The 16341-nt window shown below is 44.9% G+C and overlaps 2 protein-coding genes and 1 long non-coding RNA gene across 9 annotated transcripts in view; 1 reads left to right on the top strand and 2 right to left on the bottom strand.

Annotated features, from left to right (window-relative positions):
* LOC118943862 (uncharacterized) overlaps nucleotides 1-10980 on the bottom strand; it is a 42790-nt gene extending 31810 nt beyond the window's left edge. For 4 of the 5 annotated variants that reach the window (XR_016490087.1, XR_016490092.1, XR_016490088.1 and 1 more), the window contains exons 1-2: nucleotides 10730-10980; nucleotides 232-4400 (exon numbers count right to left, since the gene is read on the bottom strand). The gene's annotated coding sequence lies outside the window, so the exon portion shown is untranslated. Of the gene's footprint in view, nucleotides 1-231; nucleotides 4401-10729 lie in introns of those variants that run through there. The other variant, XM_036960208.2, reaches the window with a different exon arrangement.
* A 3028-nt stretch (nucleotides 10981-14008) lies between these two features.
* On the bottom strand, nucleotides 14009-15775 carry LOC149985316 (uncharacterized). The gene is made up of 3 exons (XR_016490107.1): nucleotides 14696-15775; nucleotides 14432-14608; nucleotides 14009-14341 (listed from the first exon to the last, which is right to left on the bottom strand). It is a non-coding gene; the product is annotated as an uncharacterized LOC149985316 (long non-coding RNA).
* The window catches only part of LOC118943884 (uncharacterized), a 42642-nt gene continuing 41753 nt past the window's right edge, over nucleotides 15453-16341 (top strand). For all 3 annotated transcript variants that reach the window (XR_005039209.2, XM_090213414.1, XM_090213405.1), the window contains exon 1: nucleotides 15453-15787. Coding sequence is in view for 2 of the 3 variants with exons in the window: in XM_090213414.1 (XP_090069540.1) it covers nucleotides 15517-15787 (271 nt within the window). In the remaining variant the exon portion in view is untranslated. The remainder of the gene's footprint in view (nucleotides 15788-16341) is intronic.

Below are 16341 nucleotides of genomic sequence, written 5' to 3' on the forward strand. Positions count from 1 at the left end.
TTTCCCTAGAAAATATTCATATTCATGAAAATCACAAGTGAAATATATTGAGACACAGCTTAGCCTTTTGTTAATCACCCGGTCATCTCAGATTTTCAGAATATTCTTTACAGCCAAAGATAGACACGCATTTGTGTAAGTTTATCGATAGCCTAGCATAGCATTTTGTCCAGCTAGCAGCAGGTAACTTGGTCACGGAAATCAGAAAAGCAATCAAATTAAATCGTTTACCTTTGATGAGCTTCGGATGTTTTCACTAAGGAGACTCCCAGTTAGATAGAAAATGTTCCTTTTTTCCAAAAATATTATTTTTGTAGGAGAAATAGCTCCGTTTTTTCTTCACGTTTGGCTGAGAAATCGCCCGGCAATTGCGGTCACTGAAAACACCGAAAAATATTACAAATTAGCTCCATAATATCGACAGAAACATGGCAAACGTTGTTTATAATCAATCCTCAAGATGTTTTTCAAATATCTATTCGATAATATATCCACCGGGACAATTCGTTTTTCAGTAGGACAGATTGGAGTAATGGCTACCTCTGTATTTTACCCGAGAGTCACTCTGGCAGCATCAGGTGACCACTTGCGCAATGTAGCCGCTAAATGCGTAAAACTACGTCACAATGCTGTAGACACCTTGGTGAATACGGAGAAAAAGTAATCTGGTTGATAGCCCATTCACTGCTCAATACGGACGGACGCATTGGAACGCAGCGCTTTCAAAACATGAGGCACTTCCGGATTGGATTTTTCTCAGGCTTTCGCCTGCAACATCAGTTCTGTTTTACTCACAGACAATATTTTTACAGTTTTGGAAACTTTAGAGTGTTTTCTATCCTAAGCTGTCAATTATATGCATATTCTAGCATCTTGTCCTGACAAAATATCCCGTTTACTACGGGAACGTTATTTTTCCAAAAATGAAAATAGTCAATGTCAATGATGACTAGATAGTGTTGGTCAAGTCAGTCACCTATTCTATTGACTATGACAGCTGATATGAATGGTGAGTTGATCATCAAATCAACATTTATTTGTCACGTGCACAGGATACAGGGTGTAAACGGTACAGTGAAATGATTACTTGCAAGCTCTCCTAAACAAAAATATCCACAAATAGCTAAGTAATAAAGTTGTTAAAAAAATAAAATGGCTGATTGGAAATATATACACAATAACAATATACAGTATTAACTCTGTAATGTGTGTAAGTTATGTACTGGTGTCTTTACCTGTATGAGTGGCAGTCCATGTTATCTGATGTACAGTGGGGAGAACAAGTATTTGATACACTGACGATTTTTCAGGTTTTCCTACTTTAAAAAAATTACAGGCCTCTACATGCTTTGTACACTTCAACTGTGAAAGACAGAATCTAAAACAAAAATCCAGAAAATCACATTGTATGATTTTTAAGTAATTCATTTGCATTTTATTGCATGACATAAGTATTTGATCACCTACCAACCAGTAAGAATTCCGGCTCTCACAGACCTGTTAGTTTTCCTTTAAGAAGCCCTCCTGTTCTCCACTCATTACCTGTATTAACTGCACCTGTTTGAACTTGTTACCTGTATAAAAGACACCTGTCCACACACTCAATCAAACAGACTCTAACCTCTCCACAATGGCCAAGACCAGATAGCTGTGTAAGGACATCAGGGTTAAATTGTAGACCTGCACAAGGCTGGGATGGGCTACAGGACAATAGGCAAGCAGCTTGGTGAGAAGGCAACAACTGTTGGCGCAATTATTAGAAAAATGGAAGAAGTTCAAGATGACGGTCAATCACCCTCGGTCTGGGGCTCCATGCAAGATCTCACCTAGTGGGGCATCAACGATCATGAGGAAAGTGAGGGATCAGCCCCAAACTACACGGCAGGACCTGGTCAGAGCTGGGACCACAGTCTCAAAGAAAACCATCAGTAACACACTATGCAGTCATGGATTAAAATCCTGCAGCACACGCAAGGTCCCCCTGCTCAAGCCAGCGCATGTCCAGGCCCGTCTGAAGTTTGCCAATGTCCATCTGGATGATCCAGAGCAGGAATGGGAGAAGGTCATGTGGTCTGATGAGACAAAAATATATATTTTTGGTCTAAACTCCACTCGCCGTGTTTGGATGAAGAAGGATGAGTACAACCCCAAGAACATCATCCCAACCGTGAAGCATGGAGGTGGAAACATCATTCTTTGGGGATGCTTTTCTGCAAAGGGGACAGGACGACTGCACTGTATTGAGGGGAGGATGGATGGGGCCATGTATCGCGAGATCTTGGCCAACAACCTCCTTCCCTCAGTAAGAGCATTGAAGATGGGTCATGGCTGTGTCTTCCAGCATGACAACGACCCGAAACACACAGCCAGGGCAACTAAGGAGCGGCTCCGTAAGAAGCATCTCAAGGTCCTGGAGTGGCCTAGCCAGTCTCCAGACCTGAACCCAATAGAAAATCTTTGGAGGGAGCTGAAAGTCCGTATTGCCCAGCGACAGCCCCGAAACCTGAAGGATCTGGAGGAGTGGAGGAGTCTGTATGGAGGAGTGGGCCAAAATCCCTGCTGCAGTGTGTGCAAACTTGGTCAAGAACTACAGGAAACATATGATCTCTGTAATTGCAAACAAAGGCTTCTGTACCAAATATTAAGTTCTGCTTTTCTGATGTATCAAATACTTATGTCATGCAATAAAATGCTAATTAATTACTTCAAAATCATACAATGTGATATTCTGGATTGTTTTAGATTCCGTTTCTCACAGTTGAAGTGTACTTATGATAAAAATTAGACCTCTACATGCTTTTTTTTTTTTTACACTAGAAGCTGTCAATCTCTATTTAAATATTTCTGTAAAGCCAATATTGAAAGACATTTCAATTTGCGTGATGTTTTGTTGTCTCTACCTTCTTGTCCTTTGTGCTGTTGTCATTTGCCCAATGTTGGCACCCTGTTTTGTGCTGCTACCATGTTGTGTTGCTGCAATGTTGTGTTGCTACCATGTTGTGCTGCCATGTTGTGTTGCTACCATGTTGTGTTGCTACCATGCTGTGTTGTCATGTGTTTCTGCCATGATGTGCTGCTACCATGCTGTGTTGTCATGTGTTTCTGCCATGATGTGCTGCTACCATGCTGTGTTGTCATGTGTTTCTGTCATGCTATGTTATCTTTGGTCTCTCTTTATGTAGTGTTGTGTTGTCTCTCTTGTCATGTGTGTTTTGTCCTAGATTTATATTTATCCCAGCCCCCGTCCCTGCAGGAGGCCTTTAACCTTCTGGTAGGCCGTCATTGTAAATAAGAATTTGTTCTTAACTGACTTGCCGAGTTAAATAAAGGTGAAATAAAAGTTAAACAGAGAGGAATTGGAAGAGGTTCATTCCAGGGACTCATCAACTTTTTATCGTGTAGAAAGAGTTACTCCTTTGCTTACGGCCATACTAGCCTGAAACCGCCCGACCTCGGCTGCTAAGCAGGGTTGGGCTTGTTTAGTACTTGGCCGGCTGACTGCCTGGGAATACCAGGTTCTGTACATTTCAGCATGGGGTGTCTTCTTTCCTTGTTTTATATTTAGAACATTCACATTGTAATGAAACAGGCAGGGAGCAGGTCTCGAACCCTCGACCTTCTAGCCCGAAGTCCAGCGCGCTATCGACTGTGACGCAAAAGAAATGCTCGGGCGGCAGAGTCCGATATCCTCGCTTATAAACCCAGGGTCGTTACAATGTTCTGTCAGATCCAATTTGTAAGAGGTGGTGTGGTTGAAACCCTCTGCCATTATAACACTTTATTAATGCTCCCTGACTTAACATGCCAGTATGGGACTCACCTATGAGTTAGTCTGGCTAACACAAAGTCCTGTTGTTGTTGTTGAGAGAACCAACCAATGTGTCGGCTCCAATTCTGAGCAAATGCTGCCTTTTTTACAAAAGGCCTCCTGTCCAGACCAGTGTGTCACACCACTAAAATAACGTGTCTTAAAACATGGAAGGCGGTCGGGAGGAGGCAAGATCAGGTCAAATCAAATCAAATTTATATATATAGCCCTTCGTACATCTGCTGATATCTCAAAGTGCTGTACAGAAACCCAGCCTAAAACCCCAAACAGCAAGCAATGCAGGTGTAGAAGCACGGTGGCTAGGAAAAACTCCCTAGAAAGGCCAAAACCTAGGAAGAAACCTAGAGAGGAACCAGGCTATGTGGGGTGGCCAGTCCTCTTCTGGCTGTGCCGGGTGGAGATTATAACAGAACATGGCCAAGATGTTCAAATGTTCATAAATGACCAGCATGGTCGAATAATAATAAGGCAGAACAGTTGAAACTGGAGCAGCAGCACGGTCAGGTGGACTGGGGACAGCAAGGAGTCATCATGTCAGGTAGTCCTGGGGCATGGTCCTAGGGCTCAGGTCCTCCGAGAGAGAAAGAAAGAGAGAAGGAGAGAATTAGAGAACGCACACTTAGATTCACACAGGACACCGAATAGGAGAGGAGAAGTACTCCAGATATAACAAACTGACCCTAGCCCCCCGACACATAAACTACTGCAGCATAAATACTGGAGGCTGAGACAGGATGGTGGGTGGGTGGGTCCATTCTAGCCAATAAGAGGGCAACAAGACACAACTCTGCATATAAACTGTTTTAGAAAAAAAAAAAAAGTGTCCGTGACAGACACTTCAAAACGTGGCCTGCTATAGGACAGACACTTCAAAATGAGGCCTGCTATAGGACAGACACTTCAAAACGGGGCCTGCTATAGGACAGACACTTCAAAACGGGGCCTGCTATAGGACAGACACTTCAAAACACGGCCTGCTATAGGACAGACACTTCAAAACGCGACCTGCTATAGGACAGACACTTCAAAACACGGCCTGCTATAGGACAGACACTTCAAAACGCGACCTGCTATAGGACAGACACTTCAAAACGTGGCCTGCTATAGGACAGACACTTCAAAACGGGGCCTGCTATAGGACAGACACTTCAAAACACGGCCTGCTATAGGACAGACACTTCAAAACGCGACCTGCTATAGGACAGACACTTCAAAACGCGACCTGCTATTGGACAGACACTTCAAAACACGGCCTGCTATAGGACAGACACTTCAAAACGGGGCCTGCTATAGGACAGACACTTCAAAACACGGCCTGCTATAGGACAGACACTTCAAAACGGGGCCTGCTATAGGACAGACACTTCAAAACGTGGCCTGCTATAGGACAGACACTTCAAAACGGGGCCTGCTATAGGACAGACACTTCAAAACACGGCCTGCTATAGGACAGACACTTCAAAACGTGGCCTGCTATAGGACAGACACTTCAAAACGAGGCCTGCTATAGGACAGACACTTCAAAACGGGGCCTGCTATAGGACAGACACTTCAAAACACGGCCTGCTATAGGACAGACACTTCAAAACGCGACCTGCTATAGGACAGACACTTCAAAACGCGACCTGCTATTGGACAGACACTTCAAAACACGGCCTGCTATAGGACACACACTTCAAAACGGGGCCTGCTATAGGACAGACACTTCAAAACACGGCCTGCTATAGGACAGACACTTCAAAACGGGGCCTGCTATAGGACAGACACTTCAAAACGGGGCCTGCTATAGGACAGACACTTCAAAACACGGCCTGCTATAGGACAGACACTTCAAAACGCGACCTGCTATAGGACAGACACTTCAAAACGCGACCTGCTATTGGATAGACACTTCAAAACGTGGCCTGCTATAGGACAGACACTTCACAACGTGGCCTGCTATAGGACAGACACTTCACAACGTGGCCTGCTATAGGACAGACACTTCAAAACGCGACCTGCTATAGGACAGACACTTCAAAACGTGGCCTGCTATAGGACAGACACTTCACGACGTGGCCTGCTATAGGACAGACACTTCAAAACGGGGCCTGCTATAGGACAGACACTTCAAAACACGGCCTGCTATAGGACAGACACTTCAAAACGTGGCCTGCTATTGGATAGACACTTCAAAACGTGGCCTGCTATAGGACAGACACTTCAAAACGTGGCCTGCTATTGGATAGACACTTCAAAACGTGGCCTGCTATAGGACAGACACTTCAAAACACGGCCTGCTATAGGACAGACACTTCAAAACGTGGCCTGCTATAGGACAGACACTTCACGACGTGGCCTGCTATAGGACAGACACTTCAAAACGTGGCCTGCTATTGGATAGACACTTCAAAACGTGGCCTGCTATAGGACAGACACTTCAAAACACGGCCTGCTATAGGACAGACACTTCAAAACGTGGCCTGCTATAGGACAGACACTTCAAAACACGACCTGCTATAGGACAGACACTTCAAAACGTGGCCTGCTATAGGACAGACACTTCAAAACGAGACCTGCTATAGGACAGACACTTCACGACGTGGCCTGCTATAGGACAGACACTTCACGACGTGGCCTGCTATAGGACAGACACTTCACGACGTGGCCTGCTATAGGACAGACACTTCACGACGTGGCCTGCTATAGGACAGACACTTCACGACGTGGCCTGCTATAGGACAGACACTTCACGACGTGGCCTGCTATAGGACAGACACTTCACGACGTGGCCTGCTATAGGACAGACACTTCAAAACGTGGCCTGCTATAGGACAGACACTTCAAAACGTGGCCTGCTATAGGACAGACACTTCAAAACGTGGCCTGCTATAGGACAGACACTTCAAAACGTGGCCTGCTATAGGACAGACACTTCAAAACGTGGCCTGCTATATAGGACAGACACTTCAAAACGTGGCCTGCTATAGGACAAGACACTTCAAAACGTGGCCTGCTATAGGACAAGACACTTCAAAACGTGGCCTGCTATTGGATAGACACTTCAAAACGTGGCCTGCTATAGGACAGACACTTCAAAACGAGGCCTGCTATAGGACAGACACTTCAAAACGTGGCCTGCTATTGGACAAGACACTTCAAAACGTGGCCTGCTATAGGACAGACACTTCAAAACGTGGCCTGCTATAGGACAGACACTTCAAAACGTGGCCTGCTATAGGACAGACACTTCAAAACGTGGCCTGCTATAGGACAGACACTTCAAAACGTGGCCTGCTATTGGATAGACACTTCAAAACGTGGCCTGCTATAGGACAGACACTTCAAAACACGGCCTGCTATAGGACAGACACTTCAAAACGTGGCCTGCTATAGGACAGACACTTCAAAACACGACCTGCTATAGGACAGACACTTCAAAACGTGGCCTGCTATAGGACAGACACTTCAAAACGAGACCTGCTATAGGACAGACACTTCACGACGTGGCCTGCTATAGGACAGACACTTCAAAACGTGGCCTGCTATTGGATAGACACTTCAAAATGTGGCCTGCTATAGGACAGACACTTCAAAACACGGCCTGCTATAGGACAGACACTTCAAAACGTGGCCTGCTATAGGACAGACACTTCAAAACGTGGCCTGCTATAGGACAGACACTTCAAAACGTGGCCTGCTATAGGACAGACACTTCAAAACGTGGCCTGCTATAGGACAGACACTTCAAAACGTGGCCTGCTATAGGACAGACACTTCAAAACGTGGCCTGCTATATAGGACAGACACTTCAAAACGTGGCCTGCTATAGGACAAGACACTTCAAAACGTGGCCTGCTATTGGATAGACACTTCAAAACGTGGCCTGCTATAGGACAGACACTTCAAAACGTGGCCTGCTATAGGACAGACACTTCAAAACGTGGCCTGCTATTGGACAAGACACTTCAAAACGTGGCCTGCTATAGGACAGACACTTCAAAACGTGGCCTGCTATAGGACAGACACTTCAAAACGTGGCCTGCTATAGGACAGACACTTCAAAACGTGGCCTGCTATAGGACAGACACTTCAAAACGTGGCCTGCTATTGGATAGACACTTCAAAACGTGGCCTGCTATAGGACAGACACTTCAAAACACGGCCTGCTATAGGACAGACACTTCAAAACGTGGCCTGCTATAGGACAGACACTTCAAAACACGACCTGCTATAGGACAGACACTAAAAAACGTGGCCTGCTATAGGACAGACACTTCAAAACGAGACCTGCTATAGGACAGACACTTCACGACGTGGCCTGCTATAGGACAGACACTTCAAAACGTGGCCTGCTATTGGATAGACACTTCAAAACGTGGCCTGCTATAGGACAGACACTTCAAAACGTGGCCTGCTATAGGACAGACACTTCAAAACGTGGCCTGCTATAGGACAGACACTTCAAAACACGACCTGCTATAGGACAGACACTTCAAAACGTGGCCTGCTATAGGACAGACACTTCAAAACGAGACCTGCTATAGGACAGACACTTCACGACGTGGCCTGCTATAGGACAGACACTTCACGACGTGGCCTGCTATAGGACAGACACTTCACGACGTGGCCTGCTATAGGACAGACACTTCACGACGTGGCCTGCTATAGGACAGACACTTCAAAACGTGGCCTGCTATAGGACAGACACTTCAAAACGTGGCCTGCTATAGGACAGACACTTCAAAACGTGGCCTGCTATAGGACAGACACTTCAAAACGTGGCCTGCTATAGGACAGACACTTCAAAACGTGGCCTGCTATAGGACAGACACTTCAAAACGTGGCCTGCTATATAGGACAGACACTTCAAAACGTGGCCTGCTATAGGACAAGACACTTCAAAACGTGGCCTGCTATAGGACAAGACACTTCAAAACGTGGCCTGCTATTGGATAGACACTTCAAAACGTGGCCTGCTATAGGACAGACACTTCAAAACGTGGCCTGCTATAGGACAGACACTTCAAAACGTGGCCTGCTATAGGACAGACACTTCAAAACGTGGCCTGCTATATAGGACAGACACTTCAAAACGTGGCCTGCTATAGGACAAGACACTTCAAAACGTGGCCTGCTATAGGACAAGACACTTCAAAACGTGGCCTGCTATTGGATAGACACTTCAAAACGTGGCCTGCTATAGGACAGACACTTCAAAACGTGGCCTGCTATAGGACAGACACTTCAAAACGTGGCCTGCTATTGGACAAGACACTTCAAAACGTGGCCTGCTATAGGACAGACACTTCAAAACGTGGCCTGCTATAGGACAGACACTTCAAAACGTGGCCTGCTATAGGACAGACACTTCAAAACGTGGCCTGCTATAGGACAGACACTTCAAAACGTGGCCTGCTATTGGATAGACACTTCAAAACGTGGCCTGCTATAGGACAGACACTTCAAAACACGGCCTGCTATAGGACAGACACTTCAAAACGTGGCCTGCTATAGGACAGACACTTCAAAACACGACCTGCTATAGGACAGACACTTCAAAACGTGGCCTGCTATAGGACAGACACTTCAAAACGAGACCTGCTATAGAACAGACACTTCACGACGTGGCCTGCTATAGGACAGACACTTCAAAACGTGGCCTGCTATTGGATAGACACTTCAAAACGTGGCCTGCTATAGGACAGACACTTCAAAACACGGCCTGCTATAGGACAGACACTTCAAAACGTGGCCTGCTATAGGACAAGACACTTCAAAACGTGGCCTGCTATTGGATAGACACTTCAAAACGTGGCCTGCTATAGGACAGACACTTCAAAACGTGGCCTGCTATAGGACAGACACTTCAAAACGTGGCCTGCTATTGGATAGACACTTCAAAACGTGGCCTGCTATAGGACAGACACTTCAAAACACGGCCTGCTATAGGACAGACACTTCAAAACGTGGCCTGCTATAGGACAGACACTTCAAAACACGACCTGCTATAGGACAGACACTTCAAAACGTGGCCTGCTATAGGACAGACACTTCAAAACGAGACCTGCTATAGGACAGACACTTCACGACGTGGCCTGCTATAGGACAGACACTTCACGACGTGGCCTGCTATAGGACAGACACTTCACGACGTGGCCTGCTATAGGACAGACACTTCACGACGTGGCCTGCTATAGGACAGACACTTCAAAACGTGGCCTGCTATAGGACAGACACCTCAAAACGTGGCCTGCTATAGGACAGACACTTCAAAACGTGGCCTGCTATAGGACAGACACTTCAAAACGTGGCCTGCTATAGGACAGACACTTCAAAACGTGGCCTGCTATAGGACAGACACTTCAAAACGTGGCCTGCTATATAGGACAGACACTTCAAAACGTGGCCTGCTATAGGACAAGACACTTCAAAACGTGGCCTGCTATAGGACAAGACACTTCAAAACGTGGCCTGCTATTGGATAGACACTTCAAAACGTGGCCTGCTATAGGACAGACACTTCAAAACGTGGCCTGCTATATAGGACAGACACTTCAAAACGTGGCCTGCTATTGGACAAGACACTTCAAAACGTGGCCTGCTATAGGACAGACACTTCAAAACGTGGCCTGCTATTGGATAGACACTTCAAAACGTGGCCTGCTATAGGACAGACACTTCAAAACGCGACCTATCTGTTTCTACACGTACTACTGCACGTCTGAGCTCCAGAAGCCCAGGCCACTTTGGAGAATTTAAACTATGAATGAAACACAGAACACGTATTGGAATTGTTTAGTAAACCAGATGAAGAAATAATTGAAAGGTTAGAGTAGACCTATGTTCAGAGATTAATTTACACAATCTATGTTAAAATGGTGAGAGGCCAGTATGATTTTAACCCCTTGGGTACCTTACAATCACAGCCATCCTGAAACTGCCGGGTAGGGCAACAGGTACGCATGCTTTTTCCTCGTGTGTATGTTTTCTTCAAATGATGACACTAGTGCAGACCTCTGCGTAGTTTGATCTGTCGACCTAACGAGCTACATGTATTTGGGTCAGAGGAGACATTGTTTTCCTGTACCTTTAAGAGTGGGGCGCAGTGTGCAGGACTACACTGGGGACGTAATTCAAACACTTGGCTCCTCCTAATTTTACGGTTTCGTTTCCTGGGGCCTGTTGCACAAAACTAGGATAAGGGATTAAGCCAGGATATCTTGGTGATCCTGGCTCAATTGATCCGTAATCCGGTTGCACTAAAGATGGATAGGGGGCAGGAGGATATGTTATGGTATAAATTACCATGGAGATTTATTCTGTGGAGCTAGCCTGCTCCAGACCAGGCTAAATTCCAGGATCTATTTAATCTCATCCCTAATGTCAGTCAGCAGTCACCACAAATGGAAACCAATAGTTATTTCACTGCTCACTATACATTGTTATCACATATAACTAGACCCACTGTTATTTAAACGTTTGTGATCATTAATTTCAATGATTTTGGATAAAAAATGATTTTTAGATGATGTTGCTATCATTAGATAATTTACAGTTTCCCATAGACTATAAGGCTATATATAAAATGCTAGAATATTAGGGCCACAGAGGGGAAAAAAACACAAGTCATAATATTGTAACCAGTTGTTTTAAAGGAGGACAGTTGTTAAAATGACAGATGTGGGGCATTTCGTGAAATTGTACTTCAGTATGGTTTCATAAACAAAGACATGCTGATGTGCCAGAATATTAAGTATCACATTGTCATAAGTATCAAAACTGTAAAAACAATATGTAGCTTTTCTGCAGAAAGAACCAGCCTCATAAATTTATGACTTTATCCTTTTTCTTCAGTGTGGCCCTAGTACTCTGTCATATAAACAAATACACATTCCATATGAATATAAAAACACAATGTGTAACATTATGTTCCTTTATTGAATAAGGACAAAACAAAGCAGGTAAACCATCAGCTCCTTTCAAAACTGAAGTCACAGTGACTCTACAAGATGGAAAGCACAGAATCTAAGCATATTATACAAAATGATACATATACAGACCTTTGAATGTGTATAACACACCCTGCATGTCTGCACACTAAAATAAATGCAGGACAAATCCATACACATCAACTGAACAGACAAATGAATGGATGCAGTAGCCTCCCTGCAGCCTTGTATTACACACAGTATACCGCACAAACATCATAAGAGGCCAAATTCGTCAAAAAACGAACCCAAAAAAACCCAAATTCCTCTGCCACCGCAGGACATATTTAACCAAAATTGAAAGCACACATACTAACTAAAATAATTCAACACATATTGGTCCCTCAGCAGCCGACCACTGTCGTCATCAGGGAAGATTGCCGGATTGTCCCAGTCCATGGCTGGTGGCACTCTGGGGGCCCTCTCCTTCCTCAGGCAGGCCACATTGTGGAGGACAGCACAAGCCACAGTAATATCACATGCCCTAACAGGGCTGACCCTTAATTTGTGAAGGCAGTGAAAGCGTGCCTTCAGGAGGCCAAAGGTCATTTCAACTCTGGCCCTGGTCCTGGCATGGGCATGGTTGTAGGCCTGCTGTGCTTCCTGGGGGTCTGTGAAAGGTGTCAGGAGAAAAGGCTGGCAGCCATACCCCCTGTCTCCCAGCAACACACCAGAGAATTCACCTGTCAACACAAAATCTCATCATTACTACCTCATAAACACAGTGATATTCTTGACACAGCCATGATGGTTATAAATAGGGGTTGTGTGGCTTACCTTGTGATAGGCACTGATAGATTTCAGAGGCCCGAAAGATTCTGGAGTCATGGACTGAGCCAGGCCATTTTGCCACAACATTGCTGATCACACAGTCAGCATTGCAGACCATCTGAAATCATAAGATGAGGAATATTACACCAATCAATGCACATCACTGGCAATGCAGAGTGTTCGTCAATGGACAATATCAAAAAGTTATGTTCACCTGAACATTAATGCTGTGAAAGGATTTCCTATTCACAAAATCGGCCTCATGGGCACCTGAGGGGGCTTTTATCCTTATGTGTGTGCAGTCCACTGCACCAATGACATTGGGGAAACCTGTCACACAAAGTAATGAGTATCCTACTATGTGTTAACAGTTGTCCTGTAATTTGTAGATCCTCTTACCTGCAATCCTATAGAACTCCTCTTTGATGTCACAGAGTCTTCTGTGGCCAGGGAAGGAGATGAAGACATCTGCTAATGCTTTGATAGCCAGACACACACTCCTTATTGTGCGGCAAATTGTGGCCTTGTTCAGCTGTTCTGCATCCCCCACTGAGTACAGGAAGGCTCCACTAGCAAAAAAGCGCAAGGCCACACAAACCATTTGCTCCACACTCAGTGCATGGCTCCGTGCAGTGCGGTGCTTAATCCTGGGACCCAGTAGTCTGCATAGATACCTGATGCCATCTGCAGAAAACCTGTATCTTTCATATAGATGGTCATCAGGGAAGGCCAGTGGGTCCAACCGGTCCCTGAAGACCCTTTCTCACCTGAAGGCTCTCCTCAGCACAAGTGCTTCTTCATCCACCACATCTCGCACGAATGGGCATGCCATTGTCAGAGCAGAAAGGAACACACAATTTTGGGCCTTCATATAGGCTAGTGGCCACACCTGGTGCTGGGGGGGGTGGGCAAAAGAGGGCGATGCCTTATAACGATGACTTGGTTGTACTGATTGCTGGGAAAATAAAAAAAACCTTAGAAAGATGCCACCGTCCTGTGTGCTCACAATAAGAGCTCATATGTCATGGCTCACTTGACTTTACGAGAATATACCTAATTTTTATTTTGAGCTGTGTCATCTTCTTGGAGCTGGGGGAGGAAAGAAAAATAATGATTAATACATTTGTGTTACAGTTAGCATACAGTGTACATTGAAGGCATATCTCACCTCCCTCTCAAGTTTTTTTTATTTCAAGGTCCAGTTTCCTAATTGTCCTCTTTTTTATTTCGAACTCCAGTGCAAGATTTTCCATCTTTTTCTTCTTGTACTGAATGTCTATGTCTGCCAGTTCTATTTGGCACCGGAGGTGGTTGCCATACAACTTTCTGATAGCTTGTGAGCTCTGTGAACACAATACAATTAGCGCAGCTGGAATTTGGCAGGATGTGGTGTCCTTTTATTAATACGCACTATGTTGCCAGGCTGGTTTTCCCACTGTATAGCATCTGGGTCCTGTAAAAGAAATTAGATTTTTTGATTTTGATGAGGACTCCTCACCATTGTAGAGTAAATAGTACTTTCACAGTCTTAACATGATACCTCATGCCTTCTGGAATCCAGAGAGATGGTCTCCTCCTCATCATCGTCTCCATCATGTGCTGTTGCTGCTGCACTGGGGCCTTCACCCTATCACATTTAATCGGATTCATATTGAAGCTAGTAGACAAGACATGCCAGGCCTACAGTATGCCTTTGATGGAGTACTCACTGGATCAGCATCGTCTGGTGCTTGTGCTGGTGGCTCTAACAGGAACACAGTGCTGCCAGACACTGCAAGGCAATAGGTAAACCAAAGTCAGACAGTCCAAATTGATTCAATATGAATGTGGTTGTATCCCATGTAGAGATGGAAGGACATACCTTGAATGAAGCGGGTGGCATCTTGGGAGGAACCTATGCTCGTCTCTTTCCCCCCAGGGATCCCCTCTAAGACGGGCCTGCCTTTATTTAGCTCCAAGGCCATGTCCTCTGCTGGGGTAAGGTCAGCCTTTGGTGACCCACCACCCGTGCCTTGTCTGTGGGTATTCTTTTTCACTGCTAAAACAGTACAGACAATGTGTGAGCAGGCACCTTCTGGGTACAATATATGCTTGTGCTTTGTTAAATATTAGTCAGGGACCATACCATTCTGCAGAATGTTCTTGTATTTGATTTTGACCTGCTGCCATGTCCGTTTTGGCCCGTTCATGTTTAATCTACACACACACACACACACACACACACACACACACACACTTAATGGAGTCACACTGCAAAAAATTACTTGGTATTTTTGTCTTGTTTTCAGTAAAAATATCAAAAATTTTATCATAGCTTTATACAGTGTGATGGAGTTACTTTACACAATTTCACTCATATCTGCAGTGCATTTCAATAAAAAAAATTAACCGTTTCATAATTACAGTACAACTGCATTTTTGGAGATGTGAATTAAATATTTGAATTGTAATTGTGATGTTTCAGCGGAGCGGTGAGTGTGTAATTGTGCACTACTTACGCATTCAGGCGGTCTGCAATACTTTGCCACGCTTTTTCTCTTTGCTTTATCACTGTGGCGGTGTTGCCTTTCTTTTTAATTATATCTTTTACCTCCTCGTATGCCTCCATGAGGATTTGTGCTTCCGACGGGGAAAAGTACGCGGCTCTAGTTGCCATGGTAAATCAGTTAATCTGTGATCTGTGGCGGGGTCTATTTGAGTGAGCCGTGAGCGCGCACCTATCCAGGATTGGTTTCACCTGGTTTAATGAATCCGTGTCTGCTCATCCTGGCTTGGTCTTTGTGCAACCAATTAAGCCTGGACGCACATGTTTTGGCTTCATTGAGCTCAGCTGAGCCATTTATCCCGGATGTCTTAATTCTACTTTTGTGCAACAGGCCCCTGGAGGTCGAGCCTATCGTGTTGTTGACAAAAAAACGTAACAAATATCGTTTTTTACTGGGCAAAATGGGTCAGTCGTTGCCGACCCCGGACTGCGAGCCCTCGGTGTGTCCTTTGTGCCACGGTATATGTCGGAATCCGACTGCGCTGAGATGCAAACATATTTTCTGCTACTGCTGTATACAGGAGTTATGGAGTGGTTCGCCCACCGGTCCATACTACTGCCCCGAGTGCAAGGAGGAGTACAAGACATTACCGGTGGGGTTCAAGAGAGACACTACCGCAAGTCCGTGGCGACATGAAGCGCCTGCACATACACGCACCAGCTCAGCCACAGGTAACTTCCCGAATTCACCAGACACTTCTGCCCATGCGCAATTAGGCTGGGGACAACGATACAGGGGTTTATTCATTACGCCGAGTCTGTTACAAAACGTTTTGCAACACAAACCGTTTATTTCAAACGGAAAACCTTTTGCAACGAAAACGAGAATTTAATATTGGACCAATTCTGATAGGTCCCTCCACGCTTCATTCCGTTTGCTGTTTGGTTCATAAACGGTCAACGGTTTCCCGTTCCAAGACGTAATAAATACACCCCAGGTTCGCTGACTAGTCATGGGAACGAACATTTCCAAAGTTAGGCTACTGCTGGGGAAGATGTACCTGTGTTATGGTACTAGGCCTACAGTTTAAAACAATAACACATCGTTAACACATTGTTTTAATATGGTGGTGATGACTTGGCTATGATAGAAACATTAACAACAATATTACGCTATATTGACTGACGCACACGAGTAACGACACAGGTCTACTGAAGTCCATTGACTTGCCTTAAAATCAATCGACCTTATTCTATCTTAAAATAATATGATATTTATGATATTT

Source organism: Oncorhynchus mykiss, chromosome 2 (genome assembly GCF_057628025.1).
Source record: "Oncorhynchus mykiss isolate SJ-2025 chromosome 2, ASM5762802v1, whole genome shotgun sequence".
In the NCBI taxonomy this organism is placed as follows: domain Eukaryota; kingdom Metazoa; phylum Chordata; class Actinopteri; order Salmoniformes; family Salmonidae; genus Oncorhynchus; species Oncorhynchus mykiss.